This window comes from Amblyraja radiata, chromosome 29, assembly GCF_010909765.2.
Source record: "Amblyraja radiata isolate CabotCenter1 chromosome 29, sAmbRad1.1.pri, whole genome shotgun sequence".
NCBI lineage: Eukaryota > Metazoa > Chordata > Chondrichthyes > Rajiformes > Rajidae > Amblyraja > Amblyraja radiata.
In genome coordinates this window covers 11,612,093-11,638,921 of record NC_045984.1, presented here as the reverse complement: position 1 = coordinate 11,638,921, position 26,829 = coordinate 11,612,093, and the positions used below count along the sequence as shown (strand labels likewise).

The window sequence follows — 26,829 nt, the reverse complement described above, 5'->3', positions numbered from 1 at the left end:
GTACAACAGGTATCGAGCAAATATCTATACGTTCTGTCACCCCATTTCTAACAGCAACTTTGCTTCTCTTCCTGTTCAGTAGGAAATGAGAGAAACTTTGAAGAGATTGCCAGTAAGATTAACTGAACGTACACCATCCGTGTGGAGCACCTGAGGAATGATGTCAGTGGGAACTAGGCATTCTCCCTACTACACTTGCTCGAATCTCATGATGAAAACTCAGTGAAGCATGGATGATTCAAGAAGGCATTATGAACACAGTGTTTGGACTTTGCAGCACCTTTGATGGTACAGCCACGGACCCTCTGCTAAAAGGCATTTGTCTTGCACTTTGCTTTGAATTCAAGAACTGTTTAGCTGCAAGATGCAAAGGTCGATTACCAACATGCTGAGCACTTCCAAACAATAGGCTGGTTAAAGTTTACAGCTGCTGTTTTTCAGATGCTTTGCATGGTTGTGGATTAGCACAATACAGTTGACGTAACTATTTACTCCTCTCGTACGACAGATTAAGTTTGGGAATGGCAACAGCAATAAAACAATGGAATGAAGTGAGACATTATTTCAATAACGAACATGAATTCAGTTTCTCTACTCTTCATCGTTGACCATCCTATGCGTTGTCATTAGGCTCTTGTATTACCACCAGCAGCAGCCCCTTTTATAAGTGCATTGTGTTTAGATTGCACACCCTCTTAGAATAAAATGAAAATATGTGGCTATCAGATGTGACACAATGGTGCAGCTGGTGGGGCTGTTGCCCAACTGAGCCAGAGACCCTGGTTCGATCCTGACCCTCTGGTGCTGTCTGTGTGGAGTTTGCACGTTCTCCCTGTGGGTTTCCTCCAGGTGCTCCAGTTTCCTCCCACATTGAGCATAGAACATGGAACCGTACAGCACAGGGATTGGCCTTTCTGCCCACAATGTCTGTGCTGAACCTGATGCCAATATCAACATCCCAAAGATGCAAAGGTTTGTAGAAAATGGGCCTCTATAAATTGCCCCTATTGTGCAGGGAGTGGGTGTGAAAGTGAGATATCATAGAACTGTTTTGAATGGGTGATCAATAGTCAGCATTAACTCCGTGAGTCGAGGGGTCTGTTTCCATGCTGTATCGCTGAACTAAAAAATCATATTTCCAACCAGCCAATGATCAATTTATCAAATTAATTATTAAATGAATTAACAATTAACCATAAAAACATTTCCTTGTCATCGTCTGCTTTGACCAGTTGTTTTCACACCTTACCCATCCATATCTCTAGACGCCCCTTCCCCTGACTCTCAGTCTGAAGAAGGGTCTCGACCCAAAACATCACCCATTCCTTTTCTCCAGAGATGCTGTCTGTCGCGCTGAGTTACTCCAGCATTTTGTGTCCATCTTCAGTGTCAACCAGCATCTACAGTTTCTTCCGACACATTAATTTATTAAAGTTGTTTCACTGTTTAATCCATCAAACAAGGATAGAAATTCAGCCTCAAGTTATTGTGCGATGTAGTAATGTGCATTTTGAATTCTCGTATCTGAAATGTGGCTCTATTAAAATCAACGGAACTAAATGTTACCATGTTGAATTTGACATACACACTTTGTACGCCGCATATTAGTGGTCATTATAGAAAATGTGTTCAGAACGCAGAACAGTACAGCAACAGGTCCTTTGGCCCACAATATCTATGCCAACCATGATGCCAATCTAAATTAATCTCATGAGCCAACACTTCATCCATACCCCTCCATTGTCTATTGTCTATTGTCATTCCATGCCCGTTTATATGTCTGTTTGAAAACCTCTTAAACACTGCAACCATATTCGTTCCCACCACCTCTCCAGGCAGTTTGTTCAAAGCACCCATCACACTCTGGTTAAAGAAAAAATTGTTTTGCAAAGTTCCTATAAACCACTGAATCCACGCATAGATTTGCTCCTTTTGTCCTTGAGTGGACCTACCCTTCCCATAGCCAGCCTCTTGTTCCTAATATATGTATAACATTTCTTCGGCATTCCCTTTAATCCTACTTGCCATGATCTCTTTGGACAAGCTAGAGGCAGGAAACATGTTCCCGATGTTGGGGGAGTCCAGAACCAGGGGTTAGAGTTTAAGAATAAGGGGTAAGCCATTTAGAAGGGAGATGAGGAAATTTTTTTTCACACAGAGAGTTGTCAGTCTGTGGAATTCTCTACCTCAGAGGGCGGTGGAGGCTGTTTCTCTGGATGCTTTCAAGGGAGTGCTGGACAGAGCTCTTAAAGGTAGTGGAGTCAAGGGATATGGGGAGAAGGCAGGAACGGGGTACTGATTGTGGATGATCAGCCATGATGACATTGAATGGGGGAGTTGGCCCGAGGGCCGAATGGCCTACGCCTGCACCTGTTATCTATTGTCTATGGCTCTGCTAATTTCTTGTCAACTTTCTTTGCTGTTTTCTTTATATTCATCAAGGGCCTTGTCTGATTTCAGCTTCTTAAACCTTACATATACTTTTCCTTTTTGACTAAAATTCCCAACCTTGTAATCATTTGTCTTTTGTCCTCACAGGAACATGATGGTCCTGGACGCTAATCAACTGGGCTTCAAAAGATTTTAAAATAAAGAGCGTTTCTACCTTTATGACTCAGAACTGATTTGAATAGCCAGGTAGAAACATGAAACTGCAGATGCTGGTTCACCAAGGAAAGACACAAAATGCTGGAGTAACACACCAGATCAGGCTGCATCTCCTGAGAACATGGATAGGTGGCAATTTGGGTCGGCACTCTTCTTCAGAATAGCAAAACATTGTCTTTGTTCTAAAGTGAGGCTTCTATGCCCCAGGAAACAGCCCGGTCTATCAGGCACTTACTTCAAAGCTAGAATGAAGGAAGCAGACAGAACCAGAATCGTGAAAGTCAAGAACTATTTATGTGACAACATCCCTGTATCTCTGTCATTCGTGCTAAAGGAACTTTTCAAACCAGATTCGTCTAATCAACTATCTCCATACACATCACAACACTATAAGCTGGTTGCCATAGTCTTAGAGTTAAGTTTAGCTTAGAAAGACAGCGTGGATACAGGCCCTTCGGCCCTGTGAGCCCACACTGACCATCAATCACCCGTTTACACTAGTTCTATCTTATCTTATTTCTTCATCCACTCCATAGACATTAGGAGCAATTTTACAGAGGGCCAATTAGCCTACAAACCCATGGGTCTTGGGGATGTGCGAGGAAACGCACACCGTCATAGGGAGAAAGTGCATGCTTCATATCGGCAGCAGCTGAGGTCAGGATTGATCTATGGCCGTCTATCTGCTGTGGATATGTACTGCCCTAACTCAAGGAACGACCAACGATAAACAAGTTCAAGGCTTAACCTTTGCAAGTGTTAGCTGCTATACTTGGTTCCTTGCATGCTTAGTTCTGATAGGGGATGCCCTGTCCAGAGTATTTTCACTCTTTACAAGATTGCATCCTGAGTGCAGATCAGTTTTTTCCTTTGCACACTTACAAGCCTCAAAAAGTAAATCAGCCTTGATAACACATGATGACCAAGGTGTCTTCCTGAGTTCGCCCCATTTGTTTACATTTGGCCTATATCCCTCTCAATCTCTTCTATCCTTATACCTGTCCAAATGTATGGTGGATGCTGTTATTGTAGCTGCCTCAACTATTTCCTCAGGCAACTTGTTTCGTATACCCACATATAGTCTATGTGGACGTCTGCAAGTTCTTTGATAATGTCCTTATAGTAGGCTGGCTGTTGTGGAAGGCTGGATCGCATGGGATCCAGGGCGTGCTAACTAACTGGATACAGACTTGGTTTTTGTGGTAGGTGGTGGAAGGTTATTTTTCAAATTGGAGGCTTGTGACTAGTGGTGTGCCTAATGCTGGGCACACTGATTGTTATCGATTATCAACAATTTGGCTGAGAATTTAAAAGGTGTGATTAGTAAGTTTGCAGCTAAGCTGGAAAGAGTACAGAGAAGATGTACAGGAATTTTGCCAGGATTTGAGGACCTGAGATGCAGTATGAGATTGGGCAGATGAGACTGATCTTGTAGAGGCATATAAAGTTATGAGGGGAATAGATAAGGAGAATGCACAGAATCAATCTCCCAGAGTAGGGGAATCAAGAACTAGGAGGCAGAAATATACGGTGAGATGAGAGAGATTTAATAGTCAAGTTAAGTCACTTTTATTTCTATAGCACATTTAAAAAACAACTCTCGTTGGCCAAAGTGCTTCACGTTGGTGAAGGTACTAACGTTATACAACAGTGGTTCATAGATTAAGTACATACATAAATACATATATATAGCCCTCCCTCAGAGGACGACAAGAAAGGCTTGAGAGTAAAGATGAGTTTTAAGTCTTGACTTAAAGGAGTCGATGGAGGGGGCAGTTCTGATGGGAAGAGGGATGCTGTTCCACAGTCTAGGAGCTGCAACCGCAAAGGCGCGGTCGCCCCTGAGCTTATGCCTAAACCGCGGGATGTTCAGTAACCCCAAGTTGGCCGATCTGAGGGACCTGAAGGTGGTGTGGTGGGTAAGCAGACTTTTGATGTAGGTGGGGGCTTTGTAAACATAAAGGAGGAAATGTATTCGGAACCGCACAGGGAGCCAGTGGAGCGAGGCCAGGATCGGGGTGATGTGGTCCCTTTTTCTGGTGCCCGTCAGGAGTCTCACTGCGGCGTTTTGGACCAGTTGCAGGCGGGACAGGGAAGATTGGCTGGTGCCATTGTAAAGGGAGTTGCAGTAATCGAGGCGGGAGGAGATAAATGTGTAGATGATCTTTTCGAGGTCATCAAACTGGAGGAATTGTTTTATTTTAGCTATCGTCCGAAGCTGGAAGAAGCTAGCTTTTACCACAGCATTGACTTGTTTGTCAAATTTCAATGCTGAGTCAAATATCACGGCAGGGTTTTTGATGTGAGGTTTGAGTAATGGGGTAAGGCCTCCAAGGCTGCCTGCTATCATTTTGATTGAGTCCAAGTGGCCGAAAAGGATGACCTCAGACTTACTCTCGTTTAGTTGGAGGAAGCTCTGGGCCATCCAACACTTTATAGCCTCGAGGCAGTGGATAAGGTTAAGTAGATTTGATCGGTTTTGGGGCTTCAGGGGGAGATAGAGTTGTGTATCGTCTGCATAGCAATGGAAGGAAATGCCGTGCCTTTGAATGACTTGGCCTAAGGGGAGCATATACAGGGAGAAGAGAATGGGGCCTAGGATGGAACCTTGTGGAACCTCGCAGCAGAGGCTAGCTGGGGAGGAGTTGCCCATGTTTGTAGAGAAACTCCTACCTTTGAGGTAGGAGATGAACCAGCTCAGGGCAGTGCCATCAATACCAACCCCGTACCGGAGACGGTCAAATAGGATAGTGTGGTCGACAGCATCTAATGCTGCGCTGAGGTCGAGAAGGAGCAGGGTTGCACTGTCGCCGGAGTCAACGGTGAGCAGGTGGTCATTATGTACCTTCAACAAGGCAGACTCTGTGCTGTGGTGGGCCCTGAAACCTGATTGGAAAGTTTCCAAGATAGTATAGTATCCAAATAGGAACCTGAGGGGCATGTTTTTTACAGATGGTGGTGGATATGTAGAATGAGCTGCCAGAAGTAGTACTTGAGGCAGGTACTAAAACAGCACAGTGGCACAGTGGTAGATTCGCTGCCTTGCAGCCAGAGATCCAGGTTCAATCCTGACTACGGGTGCTGTCTTTGCACAGTCTCTCTGTGACCATGTGGGTGCTCCGGTTTCCTCCCACATTCAGAGATATGCAGGTATGTAGGTTAATTGGCTTCTGTAAATAGTCCCTAGTATGTGGGAAAGAACTAGTGTATGGGTGAATGCTGGTCGGTGTGGACTCAGTGGGCTAAAGGGCCTGTTTCCACGTTGTATCTCTAAACTAAGCTAAACTAAAACATTTAGAAGATACTTGGACAGTATGTGGAGCGGAAACGATTAGCGGGATATGCGACAAATATGGATAAATGGGACTAGCTTGCCTTGGCATCTTATTCGGCATGGACGAGTTGGACCAAAGTGATTCTTTTCCAGCTGTGACTATCTATTATCATTGCTGACCTACATTCAGCTAACAAGAAATGTCTTCCCATCAAAACCAATGGTGTCAGTTTTCTCATTCTCCCAAGTGATTTAAGGACCATTAAGAAGGGTCTCGACCCAAAACCTCACCCATTCCTTCTCTCCAGAGATGCTGCCTGTCCCGCTGAGTTACTCCAGCTTTTTGTGTCTATTTTAGGATTAGCGAGACTTTCATCGAGCATCCTGGAATAAATCTACAGACAGCCCACAGGGTCCAACCCAGCGCCGTCTGGTTAGAAGGCAGCCATTTCCACTCACGGACCACACTGTGGTCAGAATGCAAATGACTATATTTGCATACTGAAATTATTGATATCCAAATTAAATTCAATGAACTCTTTGTTGTCAACTTCACAAAGAAAGTGTATATAGAAAGTAAATGAAAAACAGAAACATTACAATTATTAAAGGATTACATAAAAACGGGAATATAAACCTCGGCATACTTTCCAGCGAGTGCTTTCCTTGAGAATCGAGTTTGCATTACAAATAAGGAATAGTTTCGCTTTTGGCCCCCTCCATGTATAATTAATGCTTCAAAGTTTCAGAATTTTAATTGCAGCTTCCATTCTGTTTTTTCTTCAGCAAAGTTTAACAAAAACATGAATGAAACCATAAATATTTGAATACTCTCCTGCTGTTGCTGAATGTGTAGCATGTCTGTGGCCTACTTTCAGCAGCGCCAGTTTTACATTCACAACATCTGACAAGACTTGAGCGAGTGCAGCGGTAAAGTGTGCTGGATGCTTCCCTGCATTTTGATGCCTTTGCTCATTTTATTCCTGACCACAAAAATAGATTACGCTCCTGCTCATTATTTTGACAAGTGAACTTGCATTGCGGCATATACTGCAGGGTATACTGATTCACAAGTCATTCAGATACAAGGAATTGCAGAAACCAAAAGACTCTTCCAAGGATCCAAACCTGAAACCATCACCTGTCCATTCCCTCCTTTGTGACCCGACCCTGAAGGTCACCTATCCATGTCCTCCAGGGATGCTGCCTGACTACGGGTGCTTGAGTTTGTACGTTCTTCCCCGTGACCCGCGTGGGTTTTCGCCGGGATCGCCAGTTTCCTCCCACACTCCAAAGACGTACAGGTAAATTTGCTTGGTACAATTGTAAATCACCCCAAGTGTGTGTGGGATATGGTAAGTGTGCGGGGATCGCTGGTCGGCGCGGACTTAGTGGCCCAAAGGGCTTGTTCCTGCGCTGTATCTCCAAACTAAACTAAACTAAACCCATGAAACTATTTACAGTACCGCTGCTGGCTTGTCCACAAGTTTGAAATGCATTGCTGGAAGAAACTGCCATTTTTTCTGAAACTGCTCCATGGCTGAATCATGTTGAGATGCACCTCAAACATATAGATCCCACATGCAATACCTGACTGCAGTTTGTAAAGGTGGTTTACAGATTATTAGCAAAAACTACCTTACAGACACATTTATGTACAAATAACGAGTACAAGCTTGGGATGCATGCACACTGAATAACGCTTCTGAAATTTGGTGCATTGATTCTCACAAGCAGAGTTCATCACTCCTTTGTTACCAGATCGCCTGCTTAGCCTATTCGACAGAGGACAAATATTTATCTTCTAGATTTCAGATGTTAGCAGGAACCACGGAATCATGCCATACTTCAACATTACTGTTATCCGGAGTGTATCTGATCTCATCCCAGGCAGATTCTGAATTGTACTAAGCCTCCCTCCCCTCCCCCCCCCCCCAACACCCAAGAAATGGAAGGTTGTTCCGCTCATTGGTCACTGTAAATTGACTCAAGTGTGTAAATGAACGGTGGAACGTGGTTGGGAGGTTGGGAGTTGGTGGAAAAGTAATAACGGACATTAGAGCAGGATTAGTGTAAATGGGAACTTGATGGTTTGCACAAAGAGTCCATTTCCATGTTGTATCTCTTTACGACTCTATACATTTCCACCTGTACCCATTCAGACTTTCTGTGGGGTGGCCATGAATGACCCAGCCTTCTCCCGGAACTGAGCTCACAGTCTAGCCAGAACAATGACTGAGGTTGACGTTAGCCTTTTGCTGAAGTTCAGTGCAAAATCTCCTTCCCTGTGGTAGTATTCTATTTCACGTCTCAAAGACACTACATTTTATGACACTTATTGGGTGGAGTAAAATAATTCATGCTTAAAGTACCGCTGATGTGGCAAACTGTCTCAAGGTTCTTCACAGCTCCACCAAACTGGATTTAACAATGACACATGTGAGAAGGAGATAACCCCCCAAGAGGTTGGTCAAAAGATAGGTTTAATGGAATGACTAAAACAGTGATCCAAAGGCAGAGAGATTCAGAAATAGAATTCCAAATCTTAAGACCTTGACAGCTGGCAGTCTCTCTGTTAAAATTAGAATAAGTCTATTTGGAGACAATGAAAAGGCCAGAATTGAGGGAACAAATATCTCAGAGGGTTAAACATCTGAAGGAGATTACAAACATGGGGGGGGGGATAAAACCATGGAGGATTTGAACACAAATGTGAGAACTTAAGCGTCTAGAAATTCCCTAATCAGATTTTGGATACTTAGAGGATCAGGATGTGCTCAAAACATCCTTTGAAAAAAGCCAACATTCTCACTGAAACTCAGGAATCCCACGCCCATAGCTACTCAAAGTGACGAAGGATCACTAAGGAAGACATAAATAATCTGCCGGAAATAGCAGGGGACCGCGGGTCAAAGGAGTTGGAGGAATTGAGTGAAATCCAGGTTAGCCGGGAAGTGGTGTTGGGTAAATTAAATGGATTAAAGGCCGACAAATCCCCAGGGCCAGATAGGCTGCATCCCAGAGTACTTAAGGAAGTAGCTCCAGAAATAGTGGATGCATTAGTAATAATCTTTCAAAACTCTTTAGATTCTGGAGTAGTTCCTGAGGATTGGCGGGTAGCAAATGTAACCCCACTTTTTAAGAAGGGAGGGAGAGAGAAAACGGGGAATTACAGACCAGTTAGTCTAACATCGGTAGTGGGGAAACTGCTAGAGTCAGTTATTAAAGATGGGATAGCAGCACATTTGGAAAGTGGTGAAATCATTGGACAAAGTCAGCATGGATTTACAAAAGGTAAATCATGTCTGACGAATCTTATAGAATTTTTCGAGGGTGTAACTAGTAGCGTGGATAGGGGAGAACCAGTGGATGTGGTGTATCTGGACTTCCAGAAGGCTTTCGACAAGGTCCCACATAAGAGATTAGTTTACAAACTTAAAGCACACGGCATTGGGGGTTCAGTATTGATGTGGATAGAGAACTGGCTGGCAAACAGGAAGCAAAGAGTAGGAGTAAACGGGTCCTTTGCACAATGGCAGGCAGTGACTAGTGGGGTACCGCAAGGCTCAGTGCTGGGACCCCAGCTATTTACAATATATATTAATGATCTGGATGAGGGAATTGAAGGCAATATCTCCAAGTTTGCGGATGACACTAAGCTGGGGGGCAGTGTTAGCTGTGAGGAGGATGCTAGCAGACTGCAAGGTGACTTGGATAGGCTGGGTGAGTGGGCAAATGTTTGGCAGATGCAGTATAACGTGGATAAATGTGAGGTTATCCATTTTGGTGGCAAAAACATGAAAGCAGACTATTATCTAAATGGTGGCCGACTAGGAAAAGGGGAGATGCAGCGAGACCTGGGTGTCATGGTACACCAGTCATTGAAAGTGGGCATGCAGGTGCAGCAGGCAGTGAAGAAAGCGAATGGTATGTTAGCTTTCATAGCAAAAGGATTTGAGTATAGGAGCAGGGAGGTTCTACTGCAGTTGTACAGGGTCTTGGTGAGACCACACCTGGAGTATTGCGTACAGTTTTGGTCTCCAAATCTGAGGAAGGACATTATTGCCATAGAGGGAGTGCAGAGAAGGTTCACCAGACTGATTCCTGGGATGTCAGGACTGTCTTATGAAGAAAGACTGGATAGACTTGGTTTATACTCTCTAGAATTTAGGAGATTGAGAGGGGATCTTATAGAAACTTACAAAATTCTTAAGGGGTTGGACAGGCTAGATGCAGGAAGATTGCTCCCGATGTTGGGGAAGTCCAGGACAAGGGGTCACAGCTTAAGGATAAGGGGGAAATCCTTTAAAACCGAGATGAGAAGAACTTTTTTCACACAGAGAGTGGTGAATCTCTGGAACTCCCTGCCACAGAGGGTAGTCGAGGCCAGTTCATTGGCTCTATTTAAGAGGGAGTTAGATGTGGCCCTTGTGGCTAAGGGGATCAGAGGGTATGGAGAGAAGGCAGGTACGGGATACTGAGTTGGATGATCAGCCATGATCATATTGAATGGCGGTGCAGGCTCGAAGGGCCGAATGGCCTACTCCTGCACCTAATTTCTATGTTTCTATGTTTCTATCAACGGGGTTGGCACTGAGAAGATTACACCCATACACGCATGCACAGCGTACCTGCAGAAAGCATATGCGGTGACAGGGAGAACGTACAAACTCCATTCAGACGGCACCCATAGTCAGGATCGAACCTGGGTCTCTGGCGCTGTAAGGCACCAACTCTATTGCTGCGCCACTGTGCTGCCCACGAGAAATTACAGATGCTGAATTTTTTTAGTTTAGTTTAGAGATACAGCGCGGAAACAGGCCCTTCGGCCCATCGGTCCGCGCCGACCAGCAATCCCCGCACACTAACACTATCCTACACCCACTAGGGACAATTTTTACATTTACCAAGCCAATTAACCTACAAACCCTTACGTCTTTGGAGTGTGGGAGGAAACCAAAGAACTCGGAGAAAACCCATGCAGGTCACGGGGAGAAAGTACAAACTCCGTACAGACAGCATCTGTAGTCGGGATCGAACCCGGGTCTCCGGCGCTGTGTTCGCTGTATGGCAGCAACTCTACCGCTGCGCCACCGTGACCGCCCTTAATCTTAAGCAAAACACAATGTGCTGGAGTAACTCAGCGGGTCAGACTTCTTCCAGTCTGAAGAAGTCTCCCGACCCAAAATGTCGCCTATCCATTTGCTCACAGCTGCTGCCTGACTCCAGCACTTTGTGATTTGCTAACTTTGGAATTGGTGTTGAACGCAGAGCTAAGTTTGAATTAGTGCATCTCCAACTTCCAAACTAGGAGTTAATTTTCCAACATCGTCCGGAGAATGAACTGTTTGATTATTATCAAACTGGCTGCACTTTTGCAACTGAAATGCACTGCAACGCTTGGGCAATTCATTTACCCCACAAATCTATTCAGTTAAAAACTGCAGGGTTGAAGGTTGGAGAGTCGGGGAAAGATTTGTGATGTGATATTCTGAATGCACTCCATACGTGAATACAATGTTCATCACAATCAATGCCTCTGCGTATTATTTAGTATTTTGCAGACCACGATAAGCATACTTTATATAAAATGATGAATAATATATAGACGTGCTTTGTCAAGGAATGAAGAATTCCAATCTTATTGTAATGCTGTAAAAATACTTGAAAATACGTTAACACTATCAGTTAACCTCTATGGTTAAATTAGACTTCAAATGGTAATATCTGCTGTTTACTGCAATATATTCTCTTTTTCATCATATTTATAAAACCATTGCAATAAATTTCTGTGAAATATTATCTGCAGTGCAGATACCAAGGGAGCACCCATGCCCTTAACAAAAATCTGTAAGAGTTATAATCTTTTAACTGAAATAGAAAGAATATTTGGCAGAATCTGTCACCAGATGTTTGCAATCCTGCCCAGCCCAGGATTTATTTTCTGCACGGCCCTTGCACATTGCTTAATACTCAGAGTCCGACCAAAAGAATACATTCTTATCTTCTCAAGTGCATATGATTATTCAGTGATGTTTAACAGACAATAAAACATTTTTAAAGTTCCTTTTCACGTTGAATAAGTTAAAGATAATTGAATGCCCTTGAGATTCAAAACATAGTGAGGGTGAATTTGAATATGTGCGAAGAGGCAGCCAATTGTATTTAGTTAGGAGCACCCCAATGCCCCAACATTTTACGCACAAAATCAAAATGATTCTCAAGATGATATAATCATTACAAATAAATACTAATTCAAGCAGTAGATCAGATTGCTCTCTGCAGTAATTTTAGACATTGATATCTAGAAATACATTCAGTTGAGAATCTGAGTGGTTCTGAGCACAAACATCACACTGATCTGTTCAGTTTAATAACTATGTATACTTACATGTACATTCATAAGTTCTTGACTTCTAGGAGCTGAATTTTAACCATTCGGCCCAACAAGTCTACTCTGCCATTTAATCATGGCTGATTTATCTTTCCCTCTCAACCCCATTCTCATCCTTCGCCCCATAACCCCTGACATCTGCACTAATCAAGAATCTGTCAATCTCCGCCTTAAAAATATCCATTGATTTGACCTCCACAGCCCTCCGTGGCAATGTGTTCCACAGATTCAGATCCAAAGGGAAGTAAATGAGTGAACTTTAGCACTATTGGTCAATGATTTTCCTTATCTGCATAGCATTAGTCATTTAAGATGGGTTTCTTCATGTTATTTTCAACATTTTTCCTTGTACCAGCACAGATGAATAATCCTTCAAGAAAGACCAACACAAAACTGCTGGAGTAGCTCAGCAGGTCAGGCAGCATGTGTGAAGAAATGGAATAGGTAACGTTTTGGTCGGAACCCTTCCTAAGACTGAAAGATAGGGGGGGGGGGGGGGGTGTAGAAACTGGGGGTAAGAAAAAATCATGGCCGGCAACAGATGACCTCAGGTAGGCTGGAGTCAATAATGACCCTTTGTTGGGTGGGGTGACGTGCTAACGAGAGATACTAAACTCCGCTATAGTATCTTTGGATACAACAATGCAAACAGTGGAACTGATCGGATGACTAGGGTGGGGAGATGGGAAGAGGGGAGGGAGGGAATGCAGGAGTTATTTGAAATTAGATAAATCAACATTCATAATCGCTGGGTTGTAAGGGTTGTAATATCAATTGCTTCCTTAATATGGTTTTGCTTATTGTCATTATGTATTTTTATATTCAGGGAGTTCTGAACCATTTATATGTAAATAAGGAGGCGTTAAATGTTTCTAAACACGTAAGTGTGGATAAATCCCCAGGGCCGGATGAGATCCCTGTCAGGATGTGATGGGAAACAAGGGAAGAAATTGTTGGGTCCTTGACAAGAGATTTTTGCATTTTCATTAACTACAGATAAGGGACAGGAAGGCTGGAGGGTAGTTAGAAGACACAAATAGCTGGAGTAGCTCAGCACGCTTTGGAAGCATCTCAGGAGAACATGGATAGGTGACATTTCAGGTTGGGACCCTTCTTCAGACTGAAGAAGGATAGTAATGTTAATACTTACTTAAGAAGGATTGCAGGTTTAAGGCCAATAGCTGCAGGCCAGTTAGCCTTACTTATGTGCAATGGAAATTATTGAAGAAAATCCTAAAGACCACGATTTCATTTGGAAAGGTGGGGACTAATAACCGTCAGCATTGGTTTGTGAGAAGGGATTCCTGTCTCATTCATTTCATTGAGATTTTTGAGAAGGTAACCAAGGAGACTGTCGAAGGCAGGGTGATAGATCTGGTCTACAAGCCTTTAGTAAGACATTTCACTTGGTGGGCTGGTCCAGAAGATTAAAGCAATTGGGATCAAAATAGACTTCTATGGAGTGAATGCAGAGAGAATCTTTCCACGTGGGAGAATCTGGGATCAGAGGGCATGGCCTCAGAATAAAAGGACGCACCTTAGAATGGAGATGAGAAGAATACCTTTAGTCAGAGGGTGGTGAATCTGCGGCATTCATTGCCACAGCCGGCTGTGAAACACAAGTCTTTGGGTATTTCTAAGACGGAGATTTGACCGATTCTGGAATTTGTAAGGGGTGTCAAGGGGAGAAGGCAGGAGGATGGGGTTGAGGGGGAATGATAGATCAGCCATGGTTTAATGAATGAGTAGATTCGATGGGCCGAATGACCTACCTCTGCTCCTATGACCTCTGAACTATGATCCAAGTGCGCTGGCTAATTGGGTCCAAAATCTGTTTGGTGTTAGGAGGCAAAGGATGACTGTGGTGAAATGTTTTTCTGATTCAAAGTCTGGGAGTTGTGGCCTATATGGGGATTGATGTTGGGATCTTTGCTGTTTTTGATACATAAAATCACTTGGGTGTTAATGTAAGAGATATGATTAGTAGGTTTGATTTCTTGAACTCACTGCCGAGTAGAAGGATATAATTCAGCAAGACAAGAATAAGAAGAATTTATAAGTTTATATGGAAAATCACTTATTCGTGCAATAGAGCAACGCCAATCAAACTAAGAAATTGCAATGACGTTTTATATTTAGGATTTTCTTTTATTTGGGTCTTTAAGTAAACAAGGTAATCTTCAGTCAGCCGAGAATATTACATTCATGTATTTCTGCAATCCTTCAATCTTTCTTAATTTCCTTTCTCAGTGTAGTCAATGGGTGCAGGAGTAGGCCATTTGGCACTTCGAGCCAGCACCGCCATTCATTGGAGGAGCAGCACCTCGCTTGGGCAGTTTGCACCCCAGCGGTATGAACATTGACTTCTCTAATTTCAGGTAGTCCTTACTTTCTCCTCACCTTCTCAGCTCTCCATCAGCCCACTGGCTCCACCTCTTCCTTTCTTCTTCCCGCCCCCCCCCCCCTCACCCTCACATCAGTCTGAAGAAGGGTTTCGACCCGAAACGTTGCCTATTTCCTTCGCTCCATAGACGCTGCCTCACCCGCTGAGTTTCCCCAGCATTTTTGTCTACCCGCCATTCAATGTTATCATGGCTGATCATCCACAATCAGTACCCCGTTCCTGCCTCCCCATATCCCTTGACTCCGGTATCTTTAAGAGTCCTATCTAACTCTCTCTAGAAAGCATATTTGGCCCTTGTGCGTTGTTGCAGGCCTAGCTATTTGTTCTTGTACTTGTTTATATTTATTCATTTTCATGGTTTATTTTCCAAAAGGAACTATTAATTTTTTTTGAAGATAGACACAAAAAGCTGGAGTAACTCAGCGGGACAGGCAGCAGCTCTGGAGAGGAGGAATGGGTGACGTTTTGGGTCGAGAATCTTCAGACTGAGAATCAGAAAGTTCAATTCTATTTGAAGTCACAAAGAACTGCAGAAGAAGTCAGAATCTTGAGCAAAACACAAAGTGCCGGAGAAATCAGTGGGTCAGGCAGTGTGGAGGGGAATAAAAACAGACAGTATTTTGGTTGTGACCCTTCTTCACATCGATTGTCCATTTCTCTCCACAGATGCTGCCCGACACACAGAGTTCCTCCAGTACTTTGATTTTTGCTATCAATTCTTCTCGGTGATTGGAAATTTATAATAGGCAAATGAATAAAATCATGGACATGTTCACCCTTGGCAGGTTGAAAGAAATCCCAGAATCGTGATTTACTTTAACACCCAAATAGATAATACCGCATTAAGGAAAACACTTAGTTTTATTGAAACGAGGAATCCTTCACAACATGAACATTACGCTGCAAAAACAAATCATGCTATCAAATCATGCTGCTTCATTTCAAACCATCATATCCCACTTCTGTTTTTTTGACATGAATCCTGTAACCCTTTTGTAATTCTGTTTTACAATCTATGTTCTGTTCCTGAATGCAACTCCAGGACCATAAGACATTGAAGCAGAATTAGGCCATTTGGCCCGTCGAGTCTGCTCTATGTCTACCAGTTTATCTCCCTGCCTGCTTTTCTCAGCTCGACACAGCTTTCCACGGCAAAAACTAACACAGTACTCCTTGCCGGTTGTGAGACAAAGCTCAAAGTGCACATGTGGGTGACCAAAATTGTAATAATTGCTTTGATATTTCATGACTAACTTCCAGTTTGTTCGCAGGTGCAAGCAGCACTGAGAGCCTTTCATTTCAAATTATGCTCACTTAAATTGTCTAGCGAAACAATGCCAGGAATAGTGAGCTCTCCATTGCACAGCCCTGCGTCTGGAGTGACGTAGAGACACGACCAGGTAAGTGCAGCGGATTTTCGTCTCCATAACAATCTTACAGCCTCAGAGTCCCTAAAGCTCAAACAAGTTATTTAATACCAGATTTAATGTGTTAGTTGAATTGGAATTCCTCAGCTGCTATGATGGAATTTGAATGCTCTACTCCAGATCAATAGCCAAGTCTTCCAAATGCCTTATTTAACTTCTATACTATCACATCTATTGCAACCAGATCAGTCTCAAAACGAACATTTGCACATTAAATGGAAAACCATCAACACTTCAGAGACGGTTTGGTCTATGTCACACAAAGAGTGAGATCGGATCTGAAAGGAATATCTTACAGTAACTGAAAGGTGTCACATTTACCAAGGACTAATTCACAAACTTTGCAATTCATATTGTGTTGTACAAATGGGGGGTCAAAGTTTAACATGATTGCCTGGAACACGGTGGCGCAGCGGTAGAGTTGCTGCCTTACAGCGCCAGAGACCCGGGTTCGATCCTGACTGCGGGTGCTGTGCGTGCAAAATTTGTACATTCTTCCTGTTACCTGGGAGGGGGGGGGGGGGGGTTGTCTCCGAGATCTTCGGTTTCCTCCCACACCCCAAGGACATACAGGTTTGTAGGTTAATTGGCTTGGTATAAATGTAAATTGCGTAGGATCGTGTTAGTGTGTGGGGATCGCTGGTCGGTGCGGACTAGATGGGTCGAAGGGCCTGTTTCCGTGCTGTGTCTCTAAGCTAAATCACAATGTTGCCTTAGTGATTGCATTGCCATTAGGTTAACACCTTACACAGGAACAGGCCCTTCGGCCCACAATGTCTGGGCTGAACATGATGCCAATATAAACTAATATCATCTGCCTGCATATGATCCATATCCCTCAATTCGCTGCATATCCACATGCCTGTCTAAAAGCCTCTTAAATAGCGCTATGACATCTGCCTCCACCACCCTCCATTACAATGCGTTCCATTAACCCACCACTCTCTGTGCAAATAAACTTGCCCCTCACCGCTTCTTTAAACTTTGACATTTCCAGAAAAAGGTTCTGACTATCAAGTCTCCCCTTAACCTCTGGCGCTCCAGAGGTTACATTGCAAGTTTGTCCAACCTTTCCTCATAGTCAATACCATTTACATCCTTCTGGTAAATCTTTTCTGCACCCTCTCCAAAGTCTCCACATCCTTCCTGTAATTGGGTGACCAGAACTGCACACAATCTGCAAATGTGGCACAATTACAGTCCTGTAAAGCTCCAACATGACTTCTAGACTCTTATACTCATGCCCTGACAAATAAAGGCATGCATACCATAGGCCTTCTTTATCGCTCTATTTACTATGTTAGGGGAGCTATAGACTTGGGTCCCCAAGAATCCTCTGTACATCAATGCTGTTAAGGGTTTGACCATTAACTACATACTTTCCCCTCATGCTCAACTTCCCAAGTGCAACATCTAACACTTGCTCAGATTAAACTCCATCTGCCATTTCTCCCCTCGTTTCGGTACCTGATCTGTATCCCAATTTGCAAATCTGAAGTGATGCAAAGGAAACTATGCACTACTCTTGTTAATATCACATTGAAGGATATTTCCGGTCGGGGAAATCTGGCAACATTAAAATGCAGCAACCCCACGAAGAAAGTGACATTTGTCTGTTTCAAATGAGGGCCTACCTACTACTGCAGATCAGCTCTACTGAGCTTGAGGGTTCTCATGAAGAAAGATCTATGACCATTTTCTCCTCCCACCTCATCACTCTAACACTGTCAAACACACCACCAAACACAGGAACATCGGGCCTCCGTAGAGGCAATAGCGGAGGCCTCAATAGGCCTGACTTTGGGAGAACTGGGGATGGGGACTGGACATTGTGCCTTCCCCCACAGTGGTGACCATTGTGGGGGGATGATTTTTGTCTGTAAGTGATTATTTTAGTTTGTGTCCAAGATGGCTGTCGGAAGGGAGAGTGTACGCTGGCGCGGTTTAGCTGCCGCTGCTCTCTCTTCACATTGTGCTTTTGATTTTTTTGTTTGGATTGAATTCTGTCTTTAATTTGTGTATTGGTGATGTCTTTACTATTTATTTTACTCCGATTATATGTTTTTTACTCTGTTAAATTCTGTAAGGTGTCCTTGAGACTTTTGAAAGGCCCCATAAATAAAATGTATTATTATTATTATTATTATTATCTGGAATAAATTCTCTACAATGCACCCACTTATTATTCAATAACAGGGAAGTCTTCTTTATAAAGCTATTGTGGTGATTTTCACGACCATTTTATACCCTTTGGTGTAGCACATGGTAGCTGCCTTGGCTCGTTACTCTTTTCCTTGTATAAGCTGCCGCTAGGAGGAGTTATCAGACAGCAGAATGTAAATTTTCAATGTTTAGACTCCTTATCATTGACTCCATCTACATTTCACGCTGCTTTGGAAAAGCAGCCAATATAATCAAAGACATCCCACCCCAGTCATTCCTTCTTCTCTCCACTCCCATCGGGCAGAAGATAAGAAGCTTGAAAGGGCACAACACCAGGAACAGCTTCTTCCCCTCTGTTAGCAGGTTTCTGAATCAGGTTCCACAAGCCAGGTTACTGTACAATTCATCTCTACCCCATTGTAGACATTGGATGGTGCGTGACAAGCTGAGAACTATATTCCACTGTGAATAGTAGAATATATACTATATTCTATATATAATCTTTACATTATATTATAGTATAAAGAAATACTATAATATAGTATTATAGTATATATTATAGTTTCTAATACAATACAGTATTATAGTATAATACTATAATACTACATAATACTATTATAGTATATAATATTGTAGTATAGTATAGTATACTGTATATAACTATATCTTGTACTTCTTTATACAGATATGAAGATCTTTCTTCTTTATCTTTCCCTTTGCTCTAACTATTGTATTTGAGTTTGGCTTGATTGTATTAATGTATAGTATTATCTGATATGAATGGCTAGTATGCAAAACAAATATTTTCACTTTACCTCAGTACACATGACAATTATAAGCATAAACCTAAATGTTTTTAAATTTGGCAAGGGACCATTTAAAAAAAAAACCGAAAACGGCAGGTTTATTTTGAGCAACCTCAATGAAAGTCATCACTTCAAGGTTTGCGTAGATTTATCCTACAAAAGATTCACTTATGTATTATTGTATTGCATAGTGTAACAAGGTCTTATATTGTATTATGTCACAATATCATGAAATAATATATCATGTAATAATGTTGATAGTATGTATTAACGTACGATGTATGATAGGTGGTATATGGTATTATGCATCAACATTATGCTGTAACACATAACTATTATTATTATTGGATATGTAAAGCCAATTAACAATTGTTATAAACTATAACAAGTGTGGATGGAGAGGTTTTGGGATTGGTGTGTGGGTAGGTGGGTCAATGAGAGCCTCTATGTATGTTATGTCTTGTGCTGTATGTTCTATGTTGGACCCCCTCGAAAACGAGATGACTGTCCATCTCAAGGGGTTATCCATGAATAAACTTGTTCAAACTTATGCTTAACGTAGAAATGAAATAATTGGCTGAATCATCATCACAGCATGTGACGCTACAAAGGCTTGAGTGGAAGAGCGGTTCTGTGGCCCAGTTCCACGCTGGCTTCTTACTGCAGCAGTGCTGGTGGAATTGGTAAGCTCTCCTGACACATCACAGGTCAGAAAAATAAACTAATTCAAATAATCCCCTGCTGAATCTGGCAGGCGTGTTGTGTAAACCAGACCATCCTCGATCCATTTAGAGTAACAAATGCATGAAAAGCAAAGGGGTTCTGTGTGGCACAGCGGTAGAGTTGCTGCCGTACAGCGCTTGCAGCGCCGGAAACCAGGGTTTGATCCTTACTACGGGCGCTGTCTGTACGGAATTTGTACGTTCTCCCCGAGACCTGCATGGGTTTTCTCTGAGATTTTTGGTTTCCTCCCGCACTTCAAAGACGTACAGGTTTGCAGGTTAATTGGCTTGGTAAATGTAAACATTATCCCTAGTGTGTGTAGGATAGTGTTAGTGTGCGGGGATCGCTGGTCGGCACGGACCCGGTGGGCCGAAGGGCCTGTTTCCATGCTGTATCACTAAAGTAAACTGAAATTAAACTGCATGAGGACAAACACGGGTTAGAGGGGGGATTGACAGGGACTGATGTAGACTCAGTGGGCTGCATGGCCTCCATCTCCTTCATAAAACTGATTCAAATCTCCTGCTCAATTAGCAAGTTATTTGTGTGGACGAGCAAATTTATGAAACTTGTCCAGTAATTGGAGACTGACTCCGACGGGACTGATCTAAAGAATCCAAACGTTTAAAGAAAGAACTGCAGATGCTGGTTCTCGCCCCCACCCCCCACCCCCACATCAGTCTGAACATCACCTATTCCTTCGCTCCATAGGTGCTGCCTCACCCGCTGAGTTTCTCCAGCATTTTTGTCTACCTTAAAGAATCCAAACAGTTGTTTGTGATACATATGGTCCTATTTCCCACAGAAAAGGGTAAAAAACCAGGGCCTGCAAGTTTGGGGTCATTGGTGAAATAACCGGATGGAGCAGCAAGGAACTATATTGTTCAGTTACGGAGTTGTGGGGAATCAGAAACTGACTCCCGGACAGTTATAGTGGTGGCAGAAATACTCACTTAAAAATTAAAGGGGCTCCCAGGGTTATGAATGTCCTGATTTACGAAAAACCTACTGCACAATAATGCAGCACCTGGCAGAGTTGCTGCCTTACAGCACCAGACACCCGGCTTCCTGTGAACGGCAGAATCTGTGGAGGGAATGGACAGATGACATTTCGGATCAGCACCCTTCTGAAGTTTGAAGAATGTCCCAACCCGAAACATCGTCTGTGGAGGGAATTAAAGTCTTATGCAACCCTTAAGGCAGCACAGTTGCTCAGCGGGCACAGCTGTTGTCTCACAGCTTCGGAGGCCCGGGTTCGGTCCTGACTTCGGGTGCTGTCTGTGTGGAGTTTGCACGTTTTCTTGGTGACATCGTGGGCCTCTGAAAATTGCCCCTAATGTGCAGGTTGTGGATGACAAAGTGGGATTACATAGAACTAGAGTGGATGAGTGATCAATGATCAGCGTGGACACAGTGGGCCAAATGGCCTGTTTCCATGCTGTATCTCTAAACTAAACTAAACCTGGACACAGCTGTACATGACTTAGCAACTAGAAAGCTACAGGCTGAGGGGGTGGGGAGTAGCATTAATACAATAGCCTTTAGATCCAGTATTGGTATGATGGGCTGAGTGATGTCTGCCTGTATTATAACAATTTATAATTTTACAAACTAGAAAGCTATGGGCTCACAGTGGGGCTGTGGTATTAATGGAAATAGCTTTTAGATCCAGTGTGTAGGAAGGAACTGCAGATGCTGGTTTACACCGAAGATAGACACATAATGCTGGAGTAACTCAGGGGGTCAGGCAGCATCTCTGAAGAAAAGGATTAGATGACGTTTCGGGTCAAAACCTTTCTTCAGACTGAGAATCAGGGGAGAGGAAAACTAGAGATATGAAGAGGTTCAAAGAATAAATGAAGGGTTTGTAAAAAAACATGTTTAGATCCAGTATTGATACGATGGGCCGAATGGTGTTTGTCTGTATCATAAGAGTTTATATTGTACAAACTAGAAAGCTGTCGGCTGAGAGTGGCAGAGTAGGTTTTAGATCCAGTATTGATATGATGGGCTGAATGGTATCTGCCTCTATCATAATGGTTTACAGTTGTACTCAGTTGCAAATTAATTTCTTGCCAGCCCTCTGGTGGATGGAGAAGGGCCGACCAAAGTCATAAGGTTATAAGTGATGGGAGTAGAATTAGGCCATTCGGCTCATCAAGTCTACTCTGCCATTCAATCATGGCTGATCTATCTCCCCCTCCTAACCCCATTGTCCTGCCTTCTCACCAGAGCCATAACCCCTGACACCCGTACTAAATAGGAATCTATCTCTGTCTTAAAAATATCCATTGACTATCCATTAGGGCGGCACCGTGGGGCAGCGGTAAAGTTGCTGTCTTATAGTGCTTGTAGCGCCGGAGATCCAGGTTCGATCCCGACTACGGGTGTTGTCTGTATGGAGTTTGTACGTTCTCCCTGTGACCTGCGTGGGTTTTCTCCGAGATCTTCGGTTTCCGCCTACACTCCAAAGACGTACAGGTATGTAGGTAAATTGGCTTGGCAAATGTAAAAATTGTCCCTAGTGTGTGTAGGATAGTATTAATATGCGAGGATTGCTGGTGGGCTGAAGGGCCTGTTACCGTGCTGTATCTCTAGACTAAACTAAACTTGGCCCCCACAGCCTTCTGTGGCAAATGTCATAGTCAAAGTGCATTGCTTGCTGACTTTGTGATCATCTTACCTCTGGTGTCGAGGCTCAGTGCTCTCTGACTGGTTTCAAACTTCCATTTTTTGATCTTGAAGTAGGGGCTTGCCCCCTCCAGGCTGGCGTGCCGGCGCAGCTTGGTGAAGAACTGCAGGACGCTGCCCTGACTGGGAGCCGCCGCCGGCTCAGTGCCGCCACTGCCACTAGCGCTCCCAGCCACAGCTTCACCCTGCCGAGAGAAGAGTACAAAACACTTGTGAATCCACCCTGACAGCTTGCTCTCTGCTGAGCTGGGGCAAAAGAGACAGGCCGCTCCACCCCACAAGCAATCACAAAAGCAACTAAGTTTAGAATCGAGCCGGATGACATCTCAACCTCCTTCCTTCTATTTTTACATCTTTGTGAAGAAAATGATGGAACATGCTGTGTTTTTCTTTTTGCTGACAGTCTTGTTCCTGCACAGTAAACTTTGGAAACGCTGGCTAAAAATATCGATCAATGTAAAAAAGGATTCTTTAGGCACAGTCGTCACATGGAACGCAGCTCTGTGGGAATAAGTGAGTTACATTCATGGGAGATGATACTGAAATGGCAAGGTGGTTTATCAGAGGCATTAATGGATGGTCCCTGAGAATGGAAGCTGGGATCACAACACAAGATTAATTTATGCCTGTTGATTGCAATGCAGACAATGAGCAACTAACACCAAATTAACCCTGGAGTCTGAAGAGGTGTCCTGGCCCCGAAACGTCGCCTGTCCATTCCCTGCACAGATTCTGCCTGACCCGCTGAGTTACTCCAGCACCATGTGTTTTGTTGACGATTGTAGCATCTGCACTTCCTTGTGAATCAAAATTAGCCCAATTGATCCCTGTCTCCAAGCAGCACAAGCTGCGTGGTTCACAGGCTGCACGTGTCAGGAATGAGCCCACTGCTGTCAGCAGGAAGCTTGCTCTCCCTGCAGGAAAAGCAGCCTCTGCTGCTTCATCAGGAGGCACTAAGTTAGTGTTTGGAGCAGGCCCAGGAAGACGTGGATAGAGAGGACCCGGATCGGGGAAAATAGATGGAATGGTGAAACGATGGAGATGCACCTCTGACGTCTCAGACACTGCACTGGATCAAGGGGAAAGTTCCCTGGGCCACAGGGTCGAGAACGGCCTTTGGATGCAAGTTCAACATGCGGTGGGAGACAATACAGGGCGATAAGACGCGAGGACTTAGCGCATCATCACAGGAAGCCCACTGACCTGACACCTAAGGTTGAGGCCAGTGAAAGCATCTACAAATGCCACGTCCCATCCATTTTGTCAATAGACCATCGTCTACTTGCTTCGTATTGCCCTCAGCACTGCTCCAAACTCACACCCACAACTCACACACTGCACCAATTCACTCACTTCAGCCACTTACACCAGACTGCGCAGGAGTGCTGTGTGACTAGGATTCTATTGACTGCCAGCTCTCATACTGGGAGCACACATGCCTTGGAAGATAGCAGAGAGGAGGAAGCCTAGCCATGAGTTAGTTGCAGCTGATAATATGGGGCAAGAAAGAACACTGGAGATTACAGCTCAGCAGATCATACTGTTGACAATGGTTCACACTCAGATAGAAATAAGGTTGAATTCTGGAAAAATGCTGGGTAGGTATGCACCACGGTGGGTTGGAAAGTCAGTGAGAACGCCCGTGTTGAATGTCAGGGAGTAGGCAGCGCCCAGCAACTTTGCACGGAGCATAGCGGCAATCCTTCAAGCAAGAAGCTGTGACCAACTCTGACAAACCATTGACATGGGTGGTCTGGAGTGTCGGATTGCAATTTTGATTGCAGAACAGCAGCCACCTAATGCTCGGATTCTGAGGTGCAAAGTCACCTACAGCTGCACAAGATCAACTTCTGCTGCCGTCATGGCTGCAGGTCACCTTGGTCGGCCAACACAATGCTCCCTGCCATCTGGCCAACAACCGATTATTGGGATCATTGAGATGTTGCCGCCAATGCTGCCGAGATAATGCTGTGCGCGGCCGAGACCAGTCCCAGAGCTTCTCAAGGGTGTCCTCTGAGGACAATTCAGCTGAAGACCAGCAGCTTCTCACTAGTTATGCTCTGTCCATAGGGTAGAAATACACTGGGGCGCCAGGACAACCTAGAGCACTTGCAAGACAGTTGCCAAGGGAATGCTGACAGCCGCCATGAGTTGATTTTCATATTAGTTTTAGAATACTTCTTCAGCAGTAAATGGATATTCTTAGGGCCAAATGGATGTTGTATTGGTCCGTGATGGAGAGAAGGAGTTGCGTGGTTGAGGAAAGAGGAAACTGGGGTTGGAGTTACCAGTATCACCTCCAGATGATGCTCCGTGGAGAGCCTGGGCAGAGAGCAGCTGCCTGGGTTGCCACCTCCTGCGCGTTTCTCCTCTCCCCCTTTGTCAAGCTCCTTCTCTTCCGCGTGTTTCTGCTCCCACCAGACCACCATGTGGCTGGCGGCAAGGGCCAGTTTGTGGGAAACAGATGATCACCAAAATATCACGAGCTGCTCTGCCCAACTTTGCTAGCTCTTCTGCAGTGGTCTGGGCGTAATTGGCATTGTTTCAGCATGCCACGCAACTGCTCCATCGCACTTTTAGTTTAGTTTAGTTTAGAGATGCAGCGTGGAAAGAGGCCCTTCAGCCCACTGAGTCCACGCCGACCAATGGTCACCGCTACACTAGTTCTATGTCATCCCGGTTTTGCATCCTACGCACTATGGGCAACTTACAGAAGCTAATTAATCTACCAACCTGCATGTCTTTGGAATGTAGGCGCAAACCAGAGCACCCGGAGAAAACTCACGGGGTCATCGGGAGAATGTACAGACTCCATACAGACAGCAACCATAGTCTGGATTGAATCCGAGTCTCCGGCGCTGCGCCACTGTGTCACCCTAGTAGGGGCTTGGCTGTCAATCTCTGCTTCGTGTGGGTAAATGCGTGTGTGCAAGTGTGTGTGGGTGTGTGTGTGAATGTGGGTGTGGGTGTGTGTGGGTGTGTATGTGTGTGTGTGTATGTGTGTGTGTGTGTGTGGGAGTGTACAAGGCGGACTAAGAGGTCCGAGGTCAATTGGCAACATGCTGCTGGGTCACCCAATAACTATCCTGGGGTTAGGAGCTGGTTTCTCGTCAGGGTCACTGGCACTGACCCACCTGATCAGTGTGCCTTGGTCGAAAGTGAGCTGGACACCAACCAGAGCGGAGCTGACCTGTGGCTCCTGCAAAGACCATCGGCTCCCTGGCACCCTGTACCAAGTGGAGTCTACGTTCAATGCTACCCCTGCCTGCTGCCCCCGGCAACAGAGGTTGAAACTTGTTACTTCCTTTCATCACTGAGCCTCTATGACCTCCTTCACACACCATTTGATGGAGCAACTGCAAAATGTTGCAAATATCTCTACCTCCAGAATAGAAGAAAGCAGGTTTAAAAACGTTGATCACCAAAATCATCTTGACAGCTATAGGCATTGATGTGCTCCGTGGTTGCTGAGTTATGGCTGAAGTGGGTGGCATAATAAGGCATGCATGACGCACACGTTATTCTTTGCTGAAGTTCAGACTTGCTCTGCGAGCACTTTGAAAGGACATGCACTACGATCAGCAGCCTTTTGCTTCTCTCTTCCAATAGTTGGTTCTGTTCTTTATTGGCTCTGATCATTCATCAAGTCTGCATTGAATTGAACAACAATGGTCAAGAATAACTCTGGTGAAAGGTTGGGGGCTCAAAAATATTTTCCAACGTTACTTTTCCAAAGTTGATCAGTCTGTGTTGAATGGTAAAATAAAGAGGATGTCAATGCACTGTGAAAGAGAACATGTTATGATTCCTTGCATTATATTTGAGTCTTAGAGTCATACAGCATGGGAACAGGCCCTTCAACCAAACTTTCCCACAACATGTCCCAGTTACAGTAGTCCTACCTGCCTGTGTTTGGCCCATATCCCTCTAAACCTGTCCTATCTATGTACCTGTCTAATTGTTTCTTAAACGTTATGATAGTCCCTGCCTCAACTAGCTCTTCTGGCAGCTCATTACATACACCCACCACCCTTTGAGTGAAGTTACCCCTCAGATTCCTTTTTATCTTTTTCCCTTCACCTTTAACTTATGTCCACTGCTCCTCAATTCCCCTACTCTGGGCAAGAGACTCTATATGTCTACCCTATCTATTCCTCTCAAGATTTTATACACCTCTATGAGATCACCCCTCATCCTCCTGCACTCCATGAAATAGTCCCAGCCTGCTCAACCTCTCTCTATAGCTCAGACCCTCGAGTCCTGGAAACATCCTCGTAAATCTTCACTGTACCCTTTCCAGCTTGATAACATCTTTCCTGTAACATAGTGCCCAGAACTGA

General features: G+C 44.2%; 1 protein-coding gene across 1 annotated transcript in view; it reads right to left on the bottom strand.

Annotated features, from left to right (window-relative positions):
* Window positions 1–26,829, bottom strand: part of LOC116989717 (CACN subunit beta associated regulatory protein) — a 126,060-nt gene that overhangs the window by 3,555 nt on the left and 95,676 nt on the right. The window contains exon 8 of the mRNA XM_033047313.1: window positions 22,453–22,674. Within this exon, the coding sequence (XP_032903204.1) occupies window positions 22,453–22,674 (222 nt within the window). The remainder of the gene's footprint in view (window positions 1–22,452; window positions 22,675–26,829) is intronic.